General features: G+C 45.0%; 1 protein-coding gene across 1 annotated transcript in view; it reads left to right on the top strand.

Moving 5' to 3' along the window:
* The window catches only part of LOC140492176 (fibrillin-2-like), a 320,148-nt gene extending 296,325 nt beyond the window's left edge, over positions 1–23,823 (top strand). The window contains exons 61-65 of the mRNA XM_072591036.1: positions 7,031–7,159; positions 11,503–11,622; positions 17,018–17,249; positions 21,243–21,414; positions 22,276–23,823. Coding sequence (XP_072447137.1) covers positions 7,031–7,159; positions 11,503–11,622; positions 17,018–17,249; positions 21,243–21,414; positions 22,276–22,650 — 1,028 coding nt within the window. The 3' untranslated portion in view covers positions 22,651–23,823. The remainder of the gene's footprint in view (positions 1–7,030; positions 7,160–11,502; positions 11,623–17,017; positions 17,250–21,242; positions 21,415–22,275) is intronic.
* The last annotated feature ends 502 nt before the right edge of the window (positions 23,824–24,325 follow it).

Below are 24,325 nucleotides of genomic sequence, written 5' to 3'. Positions count from 1 at the left end.
GAGGTCTGGAGAGTTACAGATTAGCTAGGAAGGATTAAAGAGAGAGTTAAGAGGACCAAAAGGGGACATGAGCAGTCTTTAGCAGGTAGAATAGAGGAGAACCCTAAAGCTTTCTCTAGGTACGTGAGGAATAAAAGGATGACTACAGTAGGAATAGGGCCAGTCAAAGACAGAAGTGGGAAGTAGAGTGTGGACCCTGTGGAGATCGGAGAGATGCTAAATGAATATTTTTCATCGGTTTTCACACAGGAAAAGGAGAATATTGTGGAGGGGAAGAATGAGATATGAGATATTAGACTAGAAAGGATCAAGATTAATAAGGAAGAGGTGTTATCAATTCTAGAAGGAGCGAAAGTAGACAAGTCCCCTGGGCCAGATGGGATTTATCCGAGGATTCTCTGGGAAGCGAGGGAGGAGGTGTTGGAAAAAATGTATCTCCAAAATCATGCTGCGACCTGACACTTCAAGCTGTTCATAAAGTGACTGAGCAATGCTCAGATTAAGTTGGGATCTGATCAGAGTACACTTTGAATTGTCTGCCCATATCTGGTTTCTGAGCCATAGAGGAAATATCGAAATACAGAAAGCATCTGAAAATGTGTCAGTTCCACCTGCTGTAGTTCAGGGAATTAAATCCATTAAGCTTCACAATGAATACATGGACTGACGGATATTAGCCATGCGGCTGATGCGGTTGCCACCCCCACGCTGATTGATGATGTTACTTCCGCGGGGTAAAAACAATGACTGCAGATGCTGGAAACCAAATACTGGATTAATGGTGCTAGAAGAGCACAGCAGTTCAGGCTGCATCCAAGGAGCAGCGAAATCGATGTTTCGGGCAAAAGCCCTTCATCAGGAATAAAGGCAGTGAGCCTGAAGCGTGGAGAGATAAGCTAGAGGAGGGTGGGGGTGGGGAGAGAGTAGCATAGAGTACAATGGGTGAGTGGGGGAGGGGATGAAGGTGATAGGTCAGGGAGGGGAGGGTGGAGTGGATAGGTGGAAAAGGAGCTAGGCAGGTCGGAAAAGTCCGGACAAGTCAAGGGGACAGTGCTGAGCTGGAAGTTTGAAACTAGGATGAGGTGGGGGAAGGGGAAATGAGGAAGCTGTTGAAGTCCACATTGATGCCCTGGGGTTGAAGTGTTCCAAGGCAGAAGATGAGGCATTCTTCCTCCAGGCATCTGGTGGTGAGGGAGCGGCGGTGAAGGAGGCCCAGGACCTCCATGCCTTCGGCAGAGTGGGAAGGGGAGTTGAAATGTTGGGCCACGGGGCGGTTTGGTTGATTGGTGCGGGTGTCTCTGAGATGTTCCCTAAAGCGCTCAGCTAGGAGGCGCCCAGTCTCCCCAATGTAGAGGAGACCACATTGGGAGCAACGGATACAATAAATGATATTAGTGGATGTGCAGGTAAAACTTTGATGGATGTGGAAGGCTCCTTTAGGGCCTTGGATAGAGGTGAGGGAGGAGATGTGGGCGCAGGTTTTACAGTTCCTGTGGTGGCAGGGGAAAGTGCCAGAATGGGAGGGTGGGTTGTAGGGGGGCGTGGACCTGACCAGGTAGTTACGGAGGGAATGGTCTTTGCAGAATGCGGAAAGGGGTGGGGAAGGAAATATATCCCTGGTGGTGGGGTCTTTTTGGAGGTGGCGGAAATGTCGGCGGATGATTTGGTTTATGCGAAGGTTTGTAGAGTGGAAGGTGAGCACCAGGGGGGTTCTGTCCTTGTTACAGTTGGAGGGGTGGGGTCTGAGGGCGGAGGAGCGGGATGTGGACGAGATGCGTTGAAGGGCATCTTTAACCACGTGGGAAGGGAAATTGCGGACTCCCCTTCCCACTCTGCCGAGGACATGGAGGTCGTGGGTCTCCTTCACCGCCGCTCCCTCACCACCAGACGCCTGGAGGAAGAACGCCTCATCTTCTGCCTCGGAACACTTCAACCCCAGGGCATCAATGTGGACTTCAACAGCTTCCTCATTTCCCCTTCCCCCACCTCATCCTAGTTTCAAACTTCCAGCTCAGCACTGTCCCCTTGACTTGTCCGGACTTGTCTGACCTGCCTATCTTCTTTTCCACCTATCCACTCCACCCTCTCCTCCCTGACCTATCACCTTCATCCCCTCCCCCACTCACCCATTGTACTCAATGCTACTCTCTCCCCACCCCCACCCTCCTCTAGCTTATCTCTCCACGCTTCAGGCTCACTGCCTTTATTCCTGATGAAGGGCTTTTGCCCGAAACATTGATTTCGCTGCTCCTTGGATGCTGCCTGAACTGCTGTGTTCTTCCAGCACCATTAATCCAGATGTTACTTCCGCCCCCATCATGGCTACTCCCACAACCACTCCCACCCCTCACAATTCCTCATGCATCACACCTGACATCACTCCCGCCCTTCACATCATCGCTGATGCCACGTGCTCAGTGACTTCCGCCACCCCTACTGCCGTGGTCACCACCACTTCCGCCCCCACCAGCGCCACTCACCTGCGTTCTGCTGACATGCCCCCCACAGACCCCACTGTCACTATCCCCAACCCCAGAACCCCGAGGGGAACACTACCCCTGCTCATGACTCCACCCCCATCACACCCACTCCAGTTACAGGTTCTGCCCCCACTCCCAGCCCCACACCCACACCAGGTCCCAGCTCCCGGCCCTGCCGAGTTTTCACCATTCCCCCAGACCTCCCCCTCACTAAGGACCAACGATCAGTCCTCAGCAAAGGACTCACCTTCATCCCCCTCCGTCCACGCATCAATGAATTTCATACACGCCGTGACATCGAACAATTCTTCCGTCACCTCCGCCTCCGAGTTTACTTTCACAATCAGGATTCCCGCCCACCTTCTGAGGACCCCTTTGCCCACCTCCAACACACTGCATTCACCTGGACACCCCACGCTGGCCTATTACCTGCCCTCGACCTCTTCATTTCCAACTGCCGCCGGGACATTAACCGCCTCAACCTGTCGTCCCCCCTCCCCCACTCCAACCTCTCACCCTCACAACGCGCAGCCCTCCAATCCCTCTGCTCCAATCCCAACCTCACCATCAAGCCAGCGGATAAAGGGGGCGCAGTGGTAGTCTGGCGCACTGACCTCTACACCGCTGAAGCCAAACGCCAACTCGAGGACACCTTTTCCTACCACCCCCTCGACCATGACCCCACCCCCCATCACAAAACCATTATCTCCCAGACCATACAGAACCTCATCACATAGAACATAGAACATAGAAAAATACAGTGCAGTACAGGCCCTTTGGCCCTCGATGTTGCGCCGATCCAAGCCTACCTAACCTACACTAACCCACTATCCTCCATATGCCTATCCAATGCCCGTTTAAATGCCCATAAAGAGGGAGAATCCACCACTGCTACTGGCAGGGCATTCCATGAACTCACGACTCGCTGAGTAAAGAATCTACCCCTAACATCTGTCCTATACCTACCACCCCTTAATTTAAAGCTATGCCCCCTCGTAATAGCTGACTCCATACATGGAAAAAGGTTCTCATGGTGAACCCTATCTAACCCCCTAATAATCTTGTACACCTCTATCAAGTCACCCCTAAACCTTCTTTTCTCCAAAGAAAACAGCCCCAAGTGCCTCAGCCTTTCCTCATACGATCTTCCTACCATACCAGGCAACATCCTGGTAAACCTCCTCTGCACTCGTTCCAATGCCTCCACATCCTTCCCAAAGTATGGTGACCAAAACTGCACACAATATTCCAGATGCAGCCGCACCAGAGTCTTATACAACTGCAACATGACCTCAGGACTCCGGAACTCAATTCCTCTACCAATAAAAGCCAGTACGCCATATGCCTTCTTCACTGCACTATTTACCTGGGTGGCAAATTGCAGAGATCTGTGTACGTGGACACCAAGATCCCTCTGCTCATCCACACTACCAAGTATCCGACCATTAGCCCAGTACCCCATCTTTTTGTTACTCTTACCAAAGTGAATCACTTCACACTTACCTACATTGAACTCCATTTGCCACCTTTCTGCCCAGCTCTGCAGCTTCTCTATATCCCGCTGTAACCTGCTACATCCTTCCTCACTGTCAACAACTCCACCGACTTTCGTATCATCCGCAAACTTGCTCACCCAGCCTTCTAGCCCCTCCTCCAGGTCATTTATAAAAATTACAAACATCAATGGTCCCAAAACAGATCCTTGCAGAACACCGCTAGTAACTGCACTCCAAGACGAACCTTTACCATCAACTACTACCCTCTGTCTTCTTCCAGCCAGCCAATTCCTAATCCAAACCTCCAACTCACCCTCAATGCCATACCTCCGTATTTTTTGCAGTAGCCTACCATGGGGAACCTTATCAAACGCCTTACTAAAATCCATATACACCACATCTACCGCTTTACCCTCGTCCACCTCCTTAGTCACCTTCTTAAAGAACTCAATAAGGTTTGTGAGGCACGATCTATCCTTCACAAAACCATGCTGACTATCCTTGATCACATTATTCCTGTCCAGATGTTCATAAATCCTATCCCTTACAATTCTCTCTAAGACTTTGCCCACAACAGAAGTGAGACTCACACTGGCCTATAGTTATTAGGGTTATCCCCACTCCCCTGATTGAACAAGGGGACCACATTTGCTATCCTCCAGTCTTCTGGCACTATTCCTGTAGACAACAAGGACATAAAAATCAAGGCCAATGGCTCTGCAATCTCCTTCCTTGCTTCCCAGAGAATCCTAGGATAAATGCTATCAGGCCCAGGGGACTTATCTATTTTCACCCTTTCCAGAATTTCCAACACCTCTTCCCTACATACATCAAAGCCGTCCATTCTAATTAATTGTGACTCAGTATTCACATCGGCAGCAATGTCCTGTTCCTGAGTGAATACTGACGAAAAGTATTCATTCAGTATCTCCCCAATCTCTTCAGCCTCCACACGCAACTTCCCACTACTATCCTTGACTGGACCTCAGGAGATCTCCCACCCACAGCTTCCAACCTCATAGTCCGGGAACCCCTCACTGCCCGGTTCTACCTCCTTCCCAAGATCCACAAGCCTGACCACCCTGGCCGACCCATTGTCTCAGCATGCTCCTGCCCCACTGAACTCACCTCTACCTACCTCAACACTGTCCTATCCCCCCTAGTCCAGGAACTCCCCACATATGTTCAAGACACCACCCACGCCCTCCACCTCCTCCAAGACTTCCATTTCCCCAGCCCCCAATGCCTCATCTTCACCATGGTTATCCAATCCCTCTACACCTCCATCCGCCATGACCAGGGCCTCTAAGCCCTCCGTTTTTTCCTCTCCAGACATCCCCAACAGTACCCTTCCACCAACACTCTCATTCGTTTGGCCGAACTGGTCCTCACCCTTAACAATTTCTCCTTTGAATCCTCCCACTTCCTCCAGACCAAAGGGGTGGCTATGGGCACACGTATGGGCCCCAGCTATGCCTGTCTCTTTGTTGGCTACATAGAGCAGTTGATCTTCCGTAATTACACCGGCACCACTCTCCACCTCTTCCTCCGCTACATTGATGACTGCATTGGCGCCACCTCGTGCTCCCGTGAGGAAGTTGAACATTTCATCAACTTCACCAACACATTCCACCCTGACCTTAAATTTACCTGGACCATCTCTGACACCTCCCTCCCCTTCCTGGACCTCTCCATCTCCATTAATGATGACCGACTTGACACTGACATTTTTTACAAACCCACCGACTCCCACAGCTATCTGGATTACACCTCTTCCCACCCTACCTCCTGCAAAAATGCCATCCCGTATTCCAATTCCTCCGCCTCCGCCATATCTGCTCCCAGGAGGACCGGTTCCACCATAGAACACACCAGATGGCCTCCTTCTTTAGAGACCGCAATTTCCCTTGCCACGTGGTTAAAGATGCCCTCCAACGCATCTTGTCCACATCCCGCACTCCGCCCTCAGACCCCACCTCTCCAACCGTAACAAGGACAGAACCCCCCTGGTGCTCATCTTCCACCCTACAAACCTTCACATAAACCAAATCATCCGCCGACATTTCCGTCACCTCCAAACAGACCCCACCACCAGGGATATATTTCCCTCCCCACCCCTTTCCGCCTTCCATAAAGACCCGTTCCCTCCGTGACTACTTGGTCAGGTCCACGCCCCCCTACAACCCACCCTCCAATCCTGGCACATTCCCCTGCCACCGCAGGAACTGTAAAACCTGAGCCTTCCACATCCATCAAAGTTTTACCTGCACATCCACTAATATCATTTATTGTATCCGTTGCTCCCGATGCGGTCTCCTCTACATTGGGGAGACTGGGCGCCTCCTAGCAGAGCGCTTTAGGGAACATCTCCGGGACACCCGCACCAATCAACTACACCGCCCTGTGGTCCAGCATTTCAACTCCCCCTCCCACTCTGCCGAGGACATGGAGGTCGTGGGCCTCCTTCACCGCCGCTCCCTCACCACCTGACGCCTGGAGGAAGAACGCCTCATCTTCCGCCTCGGAACACTTCAACCCCAGGGCATCAATGTGGACTTCAACAGTTTCCTCATTTCCCCTTCCCCCACCTCACTCTAGTTCCAATCTTCCAGCTCAGTAACTGTCCCCAAGACTTGTCCGGACTTGTCCTACCTGCCTATCTCCTTTTCTACCTATCCACCCCACCCTCTCCTCCCTGACCTATCACCTTCATCCTCTCCCCCACTCATCCATTGTACTCTATGCTACTTTCTCCCCACCCCCACCCTCCTCTAGCTTATCTCTCCACGCTTCAGGCTCACTGCCTTTATTCCTGATGAAGGGCTTTTGTCCGAAATGTCAATTTCGCTGCACCTTGGATGCTGCCTGAACTGCTGTGCTCTTCCAGCACCACTAATCCAGAATTGTGTATCATACAAAGGTGGGCTCCTTAAGCAAGCCATGTTTCCCAACATGGCACTGTTTTGGAGATAAAGGTTGGGCGTTCTAACTTGACAAACAGATGGTTTACGCTTAGTCACCAGTTTACATTACATGTACCTTTCTGTTTTATAGATAACAATGAATGTGCATCCCAGCTCTCATTGTGTGGACCCAAGGGACTTTGTCAGAACTCACCTGGAAGTTTCAGCTGTGAATGTCAGCGAGGATTTACCCTTGACAACACTGGGTTAAACTGTGAGGGTATGTACCTTCAGACCTGACTTCTTCAAGATCCTTATGCAGTTGTATGCGTAAGTTACCCGCTCAATGTCTGATCATAGTGAAGGAACATTATACCATGGTACTATGACCAAATGGAGTTTAATAGCATCTGACTAAGAGAGCTCCAATGATGCGTTCCTACCGTGATGAGATGTTAACCAACAATGAGGGTGGCACAATGTTTCAGTGGTGAGCACTGCTGCCTCACAGTGCCAAGGTTCCAGGTTTGATTCCAGCCTCGGGCGACCGTCTACGTGGAGTTTGCACATTCACCCCGTAGCTGTGTGGATTTCCTTCCGCAGTCAAAGATGTGCAATTTTGGTGAATTGGCTATGCTAACTTGCCCATAGTGTCCAGGGATGTTTAGGCTAGGTGCACTAGTCAGGGGTAGGGGGAATGAGCCTGGGTGGGTTACTCTTCGGAGGGTCGGTGTGGACATTTTGGGCCTGTTTCCACACTGTAGGGACTCTATGATGCCCATTTTGCATTCTAGTCCCTAAACTTCCACGCTCACCTGTATCTTGGCTCGGCTAACCCACAACATCCTGACAGGACAGAACTTTCTCCTTTCTGGAAGTGGCTGAGCAGGTGGTGGGTACTGATTGACACTGCAGAGGTACCCACTCCAACCTTGGCAGCAGTTACATTCTGAGTGGGACAGTCCATGGGTGACTATCTCAAGGCCGTTAGATGGTCGATTAGTGGCTGAAAGGGCCTCAGCCTATCAGCTACCCAATTGCTGACAGATTTAACAGGTAGAGGAGAGGCTGCCTTCCTGTCACATTCCCACCTGCCACATTGATGGATGAAGGACTCGTTCCCCTCACTCTGGGAGTAATTGAAAGCAGAGAGGGGAATAGCTGCTGTAACTTATCCCCTGCTCTTGCCCCTGAACCCCTCAGCCTGTGACCTTTCCACTACCCCTGAGTAAACACTCATGGGCTGTGGCTCCTCATAACTGGGCAGCCTGGGTCTCCAGGTACCAACTCAATGTTTCAATCACTGCCAGCCCTGATTGGTTGACAGCTGCGGGCAGGTTAGGACTTTAGTAACAAGGCTCCTGATTGGCTGAGAAGCCTGCCAGAAAGTTCTGAATTGACTGATTGGAGCTTGATCTTTCAAGTTAACTTTCCCATGAGGGTGGGAGTGGTTTAGTTATCCCTGACACCAACTTGCACCACACTTACTACCAGAGAACTCTAAATCAAGTCTCTGGGTACTGTAGGATCAACATCAAACCTGTCACTCAAATAAATCCAAAGCAGAATGGGTAGAGCAGGAACATAGGAATTTTTCTTTGGAAGTAATGTGCATACTATTGAACAATTTCAAAATTTTAGTTTAATATTGCAAAACGTTTCTAATGACAGACTTGCAAAGTGTTTCACAGAAGCAATTTTTGGAAGGTTTTCCATTTTGGTTCCAATTGTTAATTTGCAAAACTGCTTATCCGAAGAAAAAAAGGCTAGGTTATTTTCAGACACAGTCAGTGTGCTGCTTTAGGCATTTGTCATGATTGTAAGTCACCAGAAAGCTTGACTATAAATTTTGACAAGAAAGAGGCTTTGAGGTGACATAACCGTTGTTTGAAAGATTCTGACATTGAAATTTCAACGTAGTGACAGTTTGCAGCTCTGTTAGTCCAAACTGTCTCTGATTTAGTTACATTATTATCCCTAAAGGCAGGTTAGCTTTTTATTTCAGTTTACATTTTGTCTTGAGTTAACACAAGACAGAAATCACATTAGTTTTGATTTGGTTTGATTTACTGTCACAAAGAATGAATTTCACTTTTTTACTGGTGACATTACAGCCAGTGTCTCACCCAAAGCTCAGCTGAGGAAGTTCAGATGCCAAGCAGAAGCCCATTTAGCAATTATGCGACAAATATTAGGAGTAAGACTGTCCAAAATCTAGGTCAGCTCAAACACAAGAAATAGTTATGACTGTTTCATTTGGATCTGGATAATTCAAACTCTGCCTGATTTTTGGGACAGCTATTCTCATAATAATGAAGCAATACAGCTTAATATTGGTGAATTGATATTAAAATCATTTGATACTGATTTCAGTGTCTCTCTGACATGTCCTAGAAGAGACCTAGAACTACAAAATCTCATCAAAGTCATTCTCTCTTAAGATGTGCAATTTTATTCAATTTGAGTGGAATTCCATATAAATTACTATCCCTCTGATATCTTGCCCAACTGGACATGACTAATGTGTGAGTTGGAGCAATGAGTGTTCACTGACTATGTCTACAAGTTAGTGGATCACAGCCAATCCTCAATGTTGGTACCAGATGTGTTGAGAAACTATTGTTGTAGAGTCATACAGTACAGAAACAGACCCTTCCATTCAACCAGTCCATGCCAAACATAATCCCAAACTAAACTAGTCCCACCTGCCTGCTCCTGGCTCATATTCTTCCAAACCTTTCCTAAATGTCTTTTAAAAGTTGTAATGGTGCCCACATACACCACTTCCTCAGAAAGTTCATTTCACATGCGAACCATCCTCCATTTAAAAACCTTGCCCCCATCTCTTTTTTTAAATCTCTCTCTCCTCTCACCTTAAATACGTGCCCTCCCTAGTCTTGAAATTGGCTTTTGAAACTGAGAACTGTTTTAATTGCAGTTAACAATACATGAAAAAATATCAAAAATATTGTGCCTTATTTCCCTCTGTGTCCCCCTTGAAGTTGATATTTCTGCCATTATCTGCCTGTGCAGCTTGCGAACAGCAGAACAGATCACCCTTTATAGAAGCTGCCACATTTTCACGTGTATTGAAATTAAAAGCAAAATACAGCAGGTGCTGCAAATCTGAAATTTTCATAAGTACAGAAACATTGGAGAAACTCTGTAGGTCTAGCAGCATTTGAGACAGAATTATAATTAGTGTTTAAAGTTCAACATGAGTCTTAAACAACTCTTCTTGTTGTGAAGAATAGTTAAACCAGACTGGAAACATTAACTCTGTTTCCCTCTCCACAGATGCTGCCAGACCTGCTGAGTTTTCCGTTTTTATTTCCCTTCCAATAAGTTTGGACAGCTTTGGATTTTTCCTGAATTCCTACTCTGATTCTGTGCTGGAAATGGCTGAGAAATAACCAACCAAAGCCCCTCCAGCCCATAAAAAATGTTAAACTTATTAAATGACTGCACATTTTAAAGAAATGATGGCTTTTTGCTTTTTAAATCGTAAAATATTGAAAAGCTAAAGCAAATAGAGAACTTCTGCAAGTCAGCTCGCATCTGTAAAGGGAAAATACAATTGGTGCTGACTGTAGCAATTGGCACATCACGTTGTCTATTTCAGTCTAAGCATTCTCTTATCAAGGGTAGCCCTCTTGTAGTGTGTTTAGTTCTAAGTCTGCCATACAAATACAGAGCTAAAAATCACACAACACCAGGTTATAGTCCAACAGGTTTAATTGGAAGCACACTAGCTTTCGGAGCGTTTCAAAAGCTAGTGTGCTTCCAATTAAACTTGTTGGATTATAACCTGGTGTTGTGCGATTTTTAACTTTGTGCACCCCACTCCAACACCGGCATCTCCAAATCATACAATACAGCACCTTCAGGCCAGGCAGTGTATTTCAATGTTGGGTCAGTCAGCAAAGTGTTGCTCTAATGATGATAATAGCAGAGTGGCACAGCATTGAAAGTACGTTTCCAACTGTACAACTCTGCTTGTCTGACATTGCTGCATTGTTCGTTCAGAAATAAAAATGAATGCCATTAGTTTCAACATAACTAAGACAGCAAATCATGATCTATTATTGAATGTTGGAAAGAATGAAGATTGATTCCTTCAGATAATAATCAACTTGATAAAGGCAACCACTTTCCCAACACAGGTCAAAACAAAATGGAAGTTAAGCTGTCCTGGTGCTTTTGTGCAAACGTGCACTATCTGACAAGACACTATGTCTTCCTTATAAGGAATCTTGGGTTTAATCCCTGAACAAGTTAACTAATCTCAGTTGAAAGTAGAATTGTTACAATTGGCAATGCTGCCATTGGCTATAAAGGAGGAAAATGTTCGGCAGAGTCCCCACTCTTTCTTAATATCCATTGACCCATGCTGAGATACCGGCTTATTGGTAAAGACAAATCAGACTTGGCTTTGATACACAAGCCAATGCTTAGTGTCTAGACTCAAATGTGAGAAATGGTCACTTGGGAAAGACACTGGAGGACTGCCAGCAGGTTTTGGAATCAAACCCGAGATTGAGTCAGCACTTTCAGGAAAGGAGCACATAAACTGGAAACTGTGGAAAACATCATTCTGTTCTCAATTACCCTATCTTTTTGCAGATGTGAATGAATGCGATGGAAGCCACAGATGCCAGCACGGTTGTCAAAATATGCTGGGAGGTTACAGGTGCAGCTGTCCGCACGGTTACATGCAGCACTATCAGTGGAACCAGTGTGTTGGTCAGTATCACGTGGAGACTAGTGATCAAATCAATTTGGATTTTCTGTGGAGCCAACCGATCTGTACTTGTATGACTGAATTTTTAACAACTTAGATCAACCTTTCATATTATGGTTAGCACTGCTACCTCACAGCAGCAGGGACCCAGTTTGCAAATTCTCCCCGTGTCTGTGTGGGTGCTCCAGTTTCCTCCAACAGTCCAAAGACGTACAGGTTAGATGGATTGGCCATGGGAAGTGCAGGGTTATGGGAATACGGTCGGGTTGAGTCTGAGTGAGTTTCTGTTCAGCAGGTTAGTGCAGACTTGATGGGCCAAATGGCTTCTTTCTGCACTGTAGGGCTTCTATGATTTTATGAATAATATTAAAATGACAAGAATTTACTTTCTACTAAATTGAAGTGGACAATGTAGTTCAAAGAATTATAGAATTATATGAAAGATGGCTTCCTCATTTTGCAATGTTCCTGATTTCAAATTTAACGTGAGCTGATCATCAATAAAAATTCTGTCTCTTCTACTGTTTAGAGACGTGAATGAGGTGGATTGACTATGTTTGTCTGATATAAATAAGCATTAGCTACAAGACATTTTGCAGTTTGTCCTGACCCATCAGGTTGTTAACATCATTTAGCCCCGCTCCTCCAATCGCCACCAGGACAGAACCCCACTGGTCCTCACCTACCACCCCACCAACCTCCAGATACACCGTACCATCCGTCGTCATTTCCACCACCTCCAAACAGACCCCACCACCAGGGATATATTTCCCTCCCCTCCCCTATCAGCGTTCCAAAAAGACTATTCCTTCCATGACTCCCTCGTCAGGTCCACACCTCCCACCAACCCAACCTCCATTCCCGGCACCTTCCCCTGCAACCGCAAGAAATGCAAACCTTGCGCCCACACCTCCCCCCTTACTTCCCTCCAAGGCCCCAAGGGATCCTTCCATATCCGCCACAAATTCACCTGCACCTCCACACACATCATTTACTGCATCTGCTGCACCCGATGTGGCCTCCTCTATATTGGGGAGACAGGCCGCCTACTTGCAGAACGTTTCAGAGAACACCTCTGGGACACCGGGACCAACCAACCCAACCACCCCGTGGCTCAACACTTCAACACCCCCTCCCACTCCACCAAGGACATGCAGGTCCTTGGACTCCTCCATCGCCAGACCATAGCAACACGACGGCTGGAGGAAGAGCGCCTCATCTTCCGCCTAGGAACTCCCCAACCACAAGGGATGAACTCAGATTTCTCCAGTTTCCTCATTTCCCCTCCCCCCACCTTGTCTCAGTCCCAACCCTCAAACTCAGCACCACCTTCCTAACCTGCAATCTTCTTCCTGACCTCTCCGCCCCCACCCCCTCTCCGATCTATCACCCTCACCTTAACCTCCTTCCACCTATCACATTTCCAACGCCCCTCCCCCAAGTCCTTCCTCCCTACCTTTTATCTTAGCCTGCTGGGCACACCTTCCTCATTCCTGAAGAAGGGCCCGAAACGTCGATTCTCCTGCTCCTTGGATGCTGCCTGACCTGCTGCGCTTTTCCAGAAACACATTTTCAGCTCTGATCTCCAGCATCTGCGGTCCTCACTTTCTCCATCATTTATTATGTCAGACACATTGTGAACAGAAGACGTACATTAGTTGGTACAACTACTGAAAACTACGCCCATTCAGCCTTTGACTTTTACTCTTTAATTTCTCTTGATTCGCCCAAATCTTTATTTATATGGTTTTTTTTTGGAGTTCAATGAAATTAATTCCATCTTTCTTTATGGGAATTTTAATGTGTACTGATAGAACAGGAAAGAATTATTTTTGTAATCTAAACTCTACCTCAGGCACATGTTTGGTATTTTACACTGGATGGATGTGTTCCTCTGATTTAAACCTCACTACATAAGTGGGAGTTAAGGGACATGGGAGAGAGGATAGTGATGCTAAATAAAGTTCATACAAAAACAATATGAATTATGCTGCAGTTGGAAACCATCTATTTTCTTGGACGGGAGCCAAGTTAAATTAGATTCATAAGTAACAACAGATCTGCTAACACGCTAGAAACCATGATATTATGCGTTGAAATTTTGCTGTACTCAATTATTTTCTATCGTTTTGAGTCATCGAAACCTATCGGGTAAGTAACTTTTTAAATGTGCTGTATGAGTACCGTATGTTTAACTGCCTGCTATGTTTTTAGTACATTAAATCATAATTAGTTCAAATGGTTGTTTTCGTTTTACAAAACAGAGTGGTTAGTTAACTATGAAGTGTTCCTCTGTCAAGGAAACGCTGTTCAGCTGTAATGCATTATTGGGTTGTTTGTGATTACATGCTTGGGATAGTCACCTGTGCCAGCAACATTCTTTCACAAAGAGTTTTTTTGCGTTGTAGGATGTGGGCAGTGTTGGTTATTGAAATAGTGCTGGTGAGTCACATTCCTGAATGAAATTGAATGATTTGTTCAACCATGTCATAGGGCAGTTAAGAGTCAGCCCCATTGCAGTGGATCTGGAGTCAGTTATTGACCAGATTGGGTAAAACAACAGGTTTCCTTCCCTAGAGCACTTTAATGAACCAGATGTGTTTTTTCAACAATAGTTTCATGGTTGCAATTACTGGTATTTTTTTCTTAATCCATACTTATTTAATTAGTTGAATTTAACCTCCCTACCTGCCACAGTCGGATTTTAAACTCATGTTTCCACATCATTAATGCAGACCTTTGGGTTACTCAACTGATAACTAAACCATCATACTTCCTTACCCCTTTATAGAATATCATTCCATTGAACACAGTTTAACAATGATTCTCATATGTGGACCTTCTCCCCATATGGAACCTGTATATTTTCTGGGCTCTGTCCTAAAAAAGCCAAGTTTTCAAACAGCCTAAAATTACCACATCTGATCTCCTCGTTCCAGTAACCCCCTTATTGCAATTAATGTTGTGCCTTTCTATTTGTTTGGTTCAAATAGCAGGTGAGTATACGAGATCCACATTTATTCTAATATCCTTATTTGCAAATGAGTAATACTGTACTATAAAGCAAACAAAAAGTGAGATTGCCAGTTTGAAGGTGCTGTTGAAAGAGCTGCTGCTGTGCACCTGAGATGTGGAGAGAATTGATTTTATTTTTCTTCATTCAAAGGAGATGGGCTTTGCTGGCTGGGCCAGCATTTATTGCTCATCCCTCGTTATTGCCAAGCCTTTGAAGGTGAGAGCCCAGTGTAAGTACATCCACAAAGCTGTTAGGGAGGAAGACTCAGGACTTTGACCCAATGACGCTGAAGGAACAGTGATGTATTTCCTGATGAGTTGTTTGAAGGGAAGGTACATATGGTGGTGTTCCCATATATTTGCGGCCCTTCTCCTTCTGGGTGGTAGAGGTCACAAGTTTGGGAGGTCCCGTTTAATCAGATTGATATTGGCAGAAAGGGTGTCAATCAAGCTAACTGTTTTCCCCTGAATTGTACCAAACTTTTTGTTGACGCTGCATTGATCCAGGCAAGTCATGAGTATTCCATCACATTACTGACTTATGCTGTGGATTTGGTGGACTGTATTTGGGGTGTCAGAAGGTGAACAACTTGCCTGAGAATTTCAAGTGTCTGAGCTGATCTTGTTGACAGTATATTTATATAGCTGGTCCAGTTCACTTTCTCTTCAATGATGAATGCATGATGTTGATAGTGGGAAATACATTGATGAGAGTGCCATTGATTGTCAGGGTGGTGCTTAGGTTCTCTCTTGTTAGCGATGGCCATTGTCTGGCATTTGTGTGGAGAAGATGTTACTTTCTATTTGTCAGTCCAAGCCTAGTTATAGTCCAAATCTTGCTGCATTTGAGCATGGGCTGCTTCAGTATCTGAGGAGTCATGAATGGTGCTGAACATTGTGCAATTATTGTGCCATCTCTTGCCACTGAGTCAAAAAATGGTTATTTCAGTTCACACTCTAGGCAGCTCAGTACCAAATACTAGGCTGACATCGCTGTGCTACACTGGCAAATTGTTACAGGTGGTGGGCAGAATCTTCCTCGGCTCTAACCAATGCAGATTCTGGTTAGAAATTTGGGAGAATCCCCTGAGAAGTTGAGCAAGGTCTTTCTGACACCAGCACAAACAATTCACATTTTCCATCCAGGTTCTGGACATTGAGATGAGATTCTCACGAGTGAGTAGTGAGAGACCTATTAAAGAGGATAATCATTCATTATCACCCACATTACACACTCCTCCATTCTACCAGCAGCTGGTTGGAGATGAGATGCTGAGAATTCCTGGCATGCACGTCAGAGCAAATTCCTAGTCACTCCAGCTCACTGGTTACTCCTCTGGGCCTCCATCTTGGAGATCTGGCTCCATTGTCTGAGGGCATGCTCCTGGGCAGTGTCTACATGCACCTCATATCCACAAAAATTGACATCTGACACATGCCAGCCAGTAAGTGCCCTGGTGGCACATCTCTGATTCACGTTTAGGACACTTCTACACTGGCATGCTGCATATGGTGGTCACCCGTTCTGGTGGAAAAGGACCTCCCTTTTCAGTACGAGGCTATCCTACAGGAGTCCTTAGTCCCTGTTTCAAAGCCAGGCACTGATTTCCCCAAAACTGCCACATTCTGGGGCAAATGTCACAAACTGTGCAGGGCAATTCTAGACCGACAGTGTATGACCAGGTAGACAAGAGAATTTTAAAGATGGCACCAGTACCAAGGAACCCAGGATATCCTGGCAGGAACAACTTCCTCTACCGATGGCCAATGAGGGAATCAGGCTCATGCACATGAGGGGATGCTGTCGGGGAGTAGCAGGGAGTAGATGAGGGGAGGTGAGAAAACATACTGAGCTTTGCAGAGTGGAAGCCCCTGTGAATCTTAATGAAAATATCACTTCGGCAAAAAGATAGTAAGATTCAGCCCATTGTCTTTGGGATGAGATGTGAAGATAAGGCTCCTTCTGCTGTCTTGAGTGAACATGAAAGGTCTGATGGTACGATTTCTAATAAAGCAGAGAGCTTCCCCAGGGCTCCTGGTCAATCTTGTTTCTGACTCTATAACACAATATAGTTGGTCTGGTCATTATCCGGTGTTTCTGAAGGGCCGTCACAGAGATGCAATTCTGCCTTTATTATACAAGTTATCTTCAAGGCGAAAGTATTTGTTCAGCAAATGAGTTTGTCTCTGAGTGTTAGTATTTATTGAAAATCTTATCTCAATCACTGTCAAACTTTATAAAATTCATCATATTATGATCATTTTGGACTCCTGGCATACTGATGTAGAAAACTGGTTTGCATGACTGTAACTGGGAGCCATGTTGGGTTAGTTTGGACTAAAATGTCATATGTTCTTATGGCCCTTTTCTGTTCCATGTAGATGAGAATGAATGCTCCAATCCAGCTTCTTGTGGTTCAGCAACCTGTTACAACACACTTGGCAGCTACAAATGTGCCTGTCCTTCTGGCTATAACTTTGATGAGTTTGCCAATAGCTGCCATGATGTGAATGAATGTTCATCTTATAAGAATCCATGCTCTTATGGCTGTTCAAATACAGAAGGCGGCTACCTCTGTGGCTGCCCACCTGGGTATTACAGAGTTGGACAAGGGTAAGTCCACCTAACCCTAACCCTGTCGCTGCTTGGATTGTTAGCCTGCTAGGTTTTAAAGCATGGAGGCAATGGAAAAATAAGAAGTTAAAACTGAAGAAATCCTTTTTCATCTTTTTTGTGTTTGCTTGAATCTCTTGCACCTATTTGCTAATAAACCCAGTGGATGGAATCTTCCCACCTTTGGAATTGAGAGACACAGACAGGTTCTGACCCAGTGGTGGTGGAAGCCCAATAGGTACTGAGATCCTCCAGGAGGCAGTCAATTAATGACTGGTCACCAGGATTGCCATCCAATCAGGGAACCAGCAAACCTAGTGAGAACACTCGTAGTGATGGCCTGCCAGACGTTCCCTCCACCAAGAGAGAAGGGCACTGCTGGGACAGCCAGGAGGCCTGACAGTGCTTCAGAATGAAGGGGCAGTGTTGCCTGTATCTCCTGAGCCCTACAGACAAGCTGGTTCTCAGCTCACAGCAGACCCCCAACCTACTGTCATAGGTGGTGAGCAGTTTGCAGATGGTGCAACCATGCATCTGTTGCTTACCTTCCCCTTCTGTGTGAATGGTCTGGAACTAGGTCAGGGAGGAATGTGCTAGCTCAGAGAGAAGCACAGTCACTAATGAGAACTTGGCGAAGGGAATGATGTGCAGCTTACTCTCTCCACAGTTTCTGCTCCATCTCCCTGTTGGCCTGTAAACTGAGAAACACAGCCTTACTGATACAGCCTTTGTGTGGACTCCCATATCCCTGACCCACCCCTACTCCTCTCCATCTGTGGATGCCACACATTCAAGAACTCATTGCATAAAAAGAAACAGCGCAGAGTTCTTCCGGTCACTTTTCAATGAACAACATTCACAGTAATTACCTGTAATTCAGCTGCCTGGACCTGTCTAGACCCATGTTCCAGTGCCATGCTTGTTTCCCTTGAATAAGATATGAACTCAGTCCACACATTCATTGCTCAGTTTGGTATCAGATAATCTAGTTGGACAGTAAGGCAACCAGATAGTACCAGTCAGTGTCTTCCTCTGGTAATGCATGGCATGTGATGTCCCCAGTAGTGAAGGTGGCTCATTAATGGCAGTACAAGGCCCTGTAGTAGAACTGTGTGGAGCAAATCTGCACCTGTTCTTTATAACCTTCCTGGAATACGTGGCCTTTTGTATTGATCCCATCAAAACAAGTTACTTCGTACTTTGCAATACTGAATGTAATTTGTTTTTTACCCACCATTATGACAGTGTGTTTATGTTTGATACAATCATCCACATTATTAGCAAACCTCCATATTCTTACATTCCTGCTATAGATCGCATTCTTTATAACTGTAGAATATTTGAAATTTAATAAAATGAAGTGTAACTAAGCTGTCTGAATAGAAAAGCATTGATGTGGTTTTGAAATGAACTGTTTTATTTCTTGGTGTGGAACCTAAGTTGGCCGACACTTGCCAGACGTACACAGGAATTCACTGTTCACTCTTCATATGGAAAACTTCATAGAATCCCTACAGAATCATAAAAGTTAGAGTGGAAAGCCGTGTTTATTTTGTGCATTTAAGAGATTTCACATGGACTTACCAATTTCAAATACCAACTTCAGGGGACCACCCAACATACTTCTCCTCCTCCCAGTGTATTCCCAAAATATCCCAACACAGAAAGTTGTGCTTCTTCTGTAGACAGTAACATGCAGGACTCGGCAATCTATAACTAATTTAACTGACTGCTGCTGTAAGTTCAGCAAGAGGTTACTGGAAACAAAGGCAAACCTCTTGGCCTGGTCCCAGTTCCACCAACTTCCAACTATACCCACAACTTGACTAATTTAGCAGTTAAAACATCGGTTATGCCTCTTTGATGTTTTACCAAGAAATGGACACAGAACCAAAGGAGGAAATATTAAAGGGCTAACAACAATAGCCCTTTGGTCATAGAGTTACATCTTAAGGAGGCTCATGGAATAAGAGGAAGATAGTGAGGAAGGGTGAAGCCTGGACAGCAAGCTGCAGAAGGAATCAACCCAATTAACTGGCATTTTGCCAAAATTTAATTAAATGAAATGTTTTAATATTGGAAAAAGGTATTTCCCATTCCCTAAAACTCTTGCAGCTCAAAAATGAGTTTACTAGTGTGTTCCACACAACAGGAAGACTAAGGCATCAGCAGCTCCTGTGATTATCACAGGTCTTGTTGTAGAACAGTGTAGGAGACTGAAACGATTAATAACCACCACCATCCATATCCATGAAGTCATATGGATCTGGTTGGAGGACAGCTTGCAATCTGGATGGAGTAATGTCTATTACCCATGTCTTCCTCATAGTTTCTGTAACAGTTTCTATTCATAGAAGTTAGAGTGGAAAGCCATGTTTATTTTGTACATTTAAGAGATTTCACATAGACATACCAATTGCATGTTAGCAACTCACAAGTAACTTGTGAGTTGTTAACATGGAATAAACTGTGGCACAGATCTTCCGATCAGGATCAGACACAAAAATATACACTTAACTTTAGAGGAGTTTTCCATACAATGTTCTGGACCAGGAGTCTTCTCAACTGAAGCAGTCTAGCATGGTCTAGTAGATTAACACTGTAATCATGCCTCTTTCCTGAATATTCCTGCAGTATTCTAGCCTTGAAACTACTTCCACAGATACTGGGAGAGGCAACAGTATGACCTAAGGTAGGGAGTAAGCGAACCACCTGGGTGGGGGTGGAGGGGTGGTGTGATGGGGTTGTGATGTCAGGTGGGTGGAAAGATTGGAGTGGATGGTGGACAAGGAGTTGGATGGATTGGTGGATGTGGCTAGGGTGACAGGTAGGTGAGAGAGTCAGGTCCTCAGGTGGGGGAGAGGGTTGGGGAGCAGGTAGGTGAGAGATTCCAGGGTAAAGATAATGGAGACAGCTAAGGGGCGTGTAAGAGAGTAGGTCAGGATTTATCAGATCAGGAGGGTGTGTTGGAGTCCAGTTGACTTCCTGAGGGGGTTGGAAGGAGTCATTAAGAGTTTGGGAGAGTATGTGGATCAGTAGGAGGCAGGAAAGGTCAGTAGGGCCATTGAGTCGACAAGGTTAGGTCAAGTCTAGGAATGTTCGAATGGGAGGAGTAAAGGGTTGAATCCTATCGGTGGGGCACAGGGTTACTTGCCTGTCAAAATGAGATGGGTGAGGGATGGGATAGGTATCAATGGTGAGTCAGGAGGCCCAGGAATTAGAGTGGGTTTTTATCCTATAATGTTTCCTCGATAGCTATTAAGTCAAGTCAGTCGTAAGGCTCCAACTCTAACCCAGAAGCTTCTGGATTCTCAGTAATTGCCCGTCGGAATCTTCAGTTTCCAGGACAATCCCAAAGGAGTCAGCTGCATCAGGAGTTCTGCATGATCACAACAAGCAACTCTAGTCAACAGTACTGCAATAAATATCTTGCCATTGGAAGATTTTTCCCTATGTCTTGTTTCAGATGAGAGCCTTGTGAGATTATCAAGTAGTTTTCCTTTGTTGCATCAGACAGGGCAGACCCTCTCAGTCCCTACGCTAAAAAAGGGTAATGGTGGCCACCAACCTCTCCTATAGTGATCAATCGTGCAGCCAGGCTCTCACAACAGGTTTCAGGCAACATCGTCGACCAATAGACAGAAAAACACAAGACTTACTGGCAAATGGAGAGTTGTTCACCATAGATCACAGATGTATTGCACACAGCCCCTTGAGAGCACCACTGGAAAGAGGTGACCAATGTCCAGAGATCCAGGATGCCGTCAGGGAGAGTGAGCGTGCATGAGACTGTGAAAGCAACAGAAATAAGATTTTTAAATTTTTGAAAATAAAAATGAACATTATGACTTATAACTGAACTGAAGTATAGGGCTCAATTTTAACTTTATGAACATGTATGGGTTTTGAATGATCTCACCCATAAGTGTGTTTTTTTTGCTATAAAGTCCATCCCTTGTTTCAAATTATATTCTTCCGCAATTTACTTCACAGCCATTGTGTCTCTGGCATGGGATTCAATAAAGGGCAATATGGGCCTTTTGGTGGAGATGCAGATGATGAAAATCTTTTATCACATGAAACTTGCTATGAATGTAAGATCAATGGTTACTCCAAGAGCAGCAGCAGAAACCGAAGAAGTGTCAATGATACCAAGTCTGAACAGGTAATTATCTCCTGTTATTTTTTGTCTTCATATAATAGAAATGAAATCAGAATTAGGCTGTAGAAATGATATTCCTATCCAAAAGTTATGTATTCACATAACAGGTGATGATAAAGAAAAGGGCAAATTCATACTTACGTGTCTGTTAAAAAGAAGAGATTTGATGTAGAGGGAGCACTCAGTGACTCAGTAGTTAGCACTGCTGCCCCACAGCACCAGGGACCCAGGTTCGATTCCAGCCTCAGGTGACTGCCTGTGTGGAGTTTGCACATTCTCCCCTGTGTCTGCGTGGGTTTCCTCCCACAGTCCAAAGATGTGCAGGTCAGGTGAATTGGCCATGCTAAATTGCTCATAATGTTAAGTGCATTAGTCAGAGGGAAATGGGTCTGGGTGGGTTACTCTTCGGAGGGTCGGTGTGGACTGGTTGAGCTGAAGGGCCTGTTTCCACACTCTAGGGAATATAATCTAATCTAAATGTATTCAAAGTTTGTGAGAAGATTTGTAGCTCAGGTGCTCGTCGTTGTGGTTCTGTTCACTGAGCTGGGAATTTGTTTTGCAGACGTTTCGTCCCCTGTCTAGGGGACATCCTCAGTGCTTGGGAGCCTCCTGTGAAGCGCTTCTGTGATGTTTCCTCTGGCGTTTGTAGTGGTTTTTATAAATGCTGGAGGAAAGATCACAGAAGCGCTTCACAGGAGGCTCCCAATCTCTGAGGATGTCACCTAGACAGGGACAAAACGTCTGCAACACAAATTCCCAGCTCGGCAAACAGAACCACAACAATCTAAATGTAGAAAAGGAGAATCCTAATTGTTTTATTTGCACTAATTACTAATAATCTATTGCTATTTATTTTGATGCTAGGATCAACAGATTAGTTTGGCTAGTCTGGATACAGACAACCCCGTGGAGATGAATCTAAATATCTCACAGCTGAACTACAAGAAGCATATTTTAGAACTTGTGCCAGCTATTGAACCACTCTACAATCATGTTCGTTATGTTATCTCCAACGGAAATGACAACAATTACTTCCGTATCCACCGAAAGGATGGCCTGAGTTACCTGCACTTGACGAAAAGGCGGCCTCTGGAAGGTACGTACACACTGGAAATCACCAGCATTCCTCTGTATAAGAAAAAGACACTGCAGAAACTGGAAGATAAAAAAGACAATGACTACCTCCTTGGTGAGCTGGGAGAAGCGCTCAAAATGAGACTACAGATCCAGCTTCATTGAACGAGCTAAGACATACGTTGCTTCTATTCAAAAATATTCCTTCAATTATCTCCACAGTATGTCTGCAATTGATAAAGCTTTTACATGTCAAGGGCTGTGATTCTACATTGGACATTGTAACTTCATGTTCTCTCCAAGACTGCGGGATCCTTCATTCAATAAATGGGTTTTTACACACTGCCATGTTAACAGTATTCCATATAACCTCAGTCATGGTTGCTGTATATTTAATATCACCTCAGTCGGTGAGCTCATATTTTACATGAGTGTGTGAGTATGTGAGTTGTAAATGGCTTCTAATAATGTAGACCAATAGAAACATAATGAGCCATTTTCTGGATTACAGATAATATTATGTAACTGTTCATATCACATTAATATCAATATGCAATGCTAAAGTCAGACTGTACTGTACACTATGGGGCATTCTCAGAGGAACCATTTCAATCACCACAAATCCTTTCCTTTCAAGTGGTGCAATATTTGATAGATAACTGGTACCAGAGCCCAGAACAAAGGGCTATATTTTTTCACTTGCATGTTTAAAGACGACAGTAAATGTATACTTTAATGGTGCTTGTACAGAAAACTGGTGCTAATGATATTTATTCTACCAGGGTCAGCATACTGTACAACCAAAAACTAGATCTCATCAGGAAGTAACTGGCATTGGAATCTCTGTTTCAGTACATCATGATTTGTGCAGCATTTTACATTGTTTCATGTTTTCATTGTATTTCATGTATAAAGGATAATGTGTGCACATTGAATGCCTGCTAGTTGCTAACTCGAAGATTGTAATGTCTTCTTTTTATATACTGTACAAATGTGTTCTATATCAGGGGTATATTGGTCATTGATTGGTTCTTGTGAAAAATCCATGAAAAGTATCTGAGTTTGTAAAAGATAGTACCTCCCTGTTTGTACCAGTAAGGAAATGAGCCTAATTGTAATACATATCTGTGTGGTCAAAAAATGCATTTTGCATTGAAGATTTCTTAGCACAAATATCGCATTTTTTATTTAGAAGGGAGATGAAAGATTTGTATAAAATTCTAAAAAAAACTGAAAAAGGAACATTTTGTTATTGGGGTGCATTATTTTGTAGATTTGAGAAATCAGTATGCCAACAACTTTTCTTACAATAAAGCTTATTATTTTGGGTTATATAGATTTTATGTGACGGAGTGTGTTACTTGTAAACACATGCAGGTAAAAACCAAGAGCAATGTATACTTGCTCACTGAGAGCACTGAATAATAATTGTGGCACATACAACCAACTACTTTTTTTTAACCTGTGCATGCAAATAGAAGATTACCATCATCCTTTCATAGAGGCTGAATGAGTTGGTGGATGGTATGGTGGCTCAGTGGTTAGCACTGCTGCTCAATAGTACCAGAGACCAGAGTCCAATTCCAGCCTCAGGTGACTGTCTGTTTGGGGTTTGCATATTCACCCTGTGTCTTTGTGGATTTCCTCCCATAGTCCAAAGATGTGCTGGTTGGGTGGATTGGCCATGTTAAATTACCCATACTGTCTCGGGATGGGTGGATTAGCAAGGAGAAATGCAGGTGTGTGGATCTGAGTGGGATGTTCTTCAGAGGGTCGGTGTGGAAATGATGGGCTGAATGGCCTGCGTCCACGTTGTAGCGATTCTTTAAACACTGGTGAC

Source organism: Chiloscyllium punctatum, chromosome 2, assembly GCF_047496795.1.
Source record: "Chiloscyllium punctatum isolate Juve2018m chromosome 2, sChiPun1.3, whole genome shotgun sequence".
In the NCBI taxonomy this organism is placed as follows: domain Eukaryota; kingdom Metazoa; phylum Chordata; class Chondrichthyes; order Orectolobiformes; family Hemiscylliidae; genus Chiloscyllium; species Chiloscyllium punctatum.
Note: the sequence above shows the minus strand (reverse complement) of the source record. Positions and strands in the feature narration are given on the sequence as shown.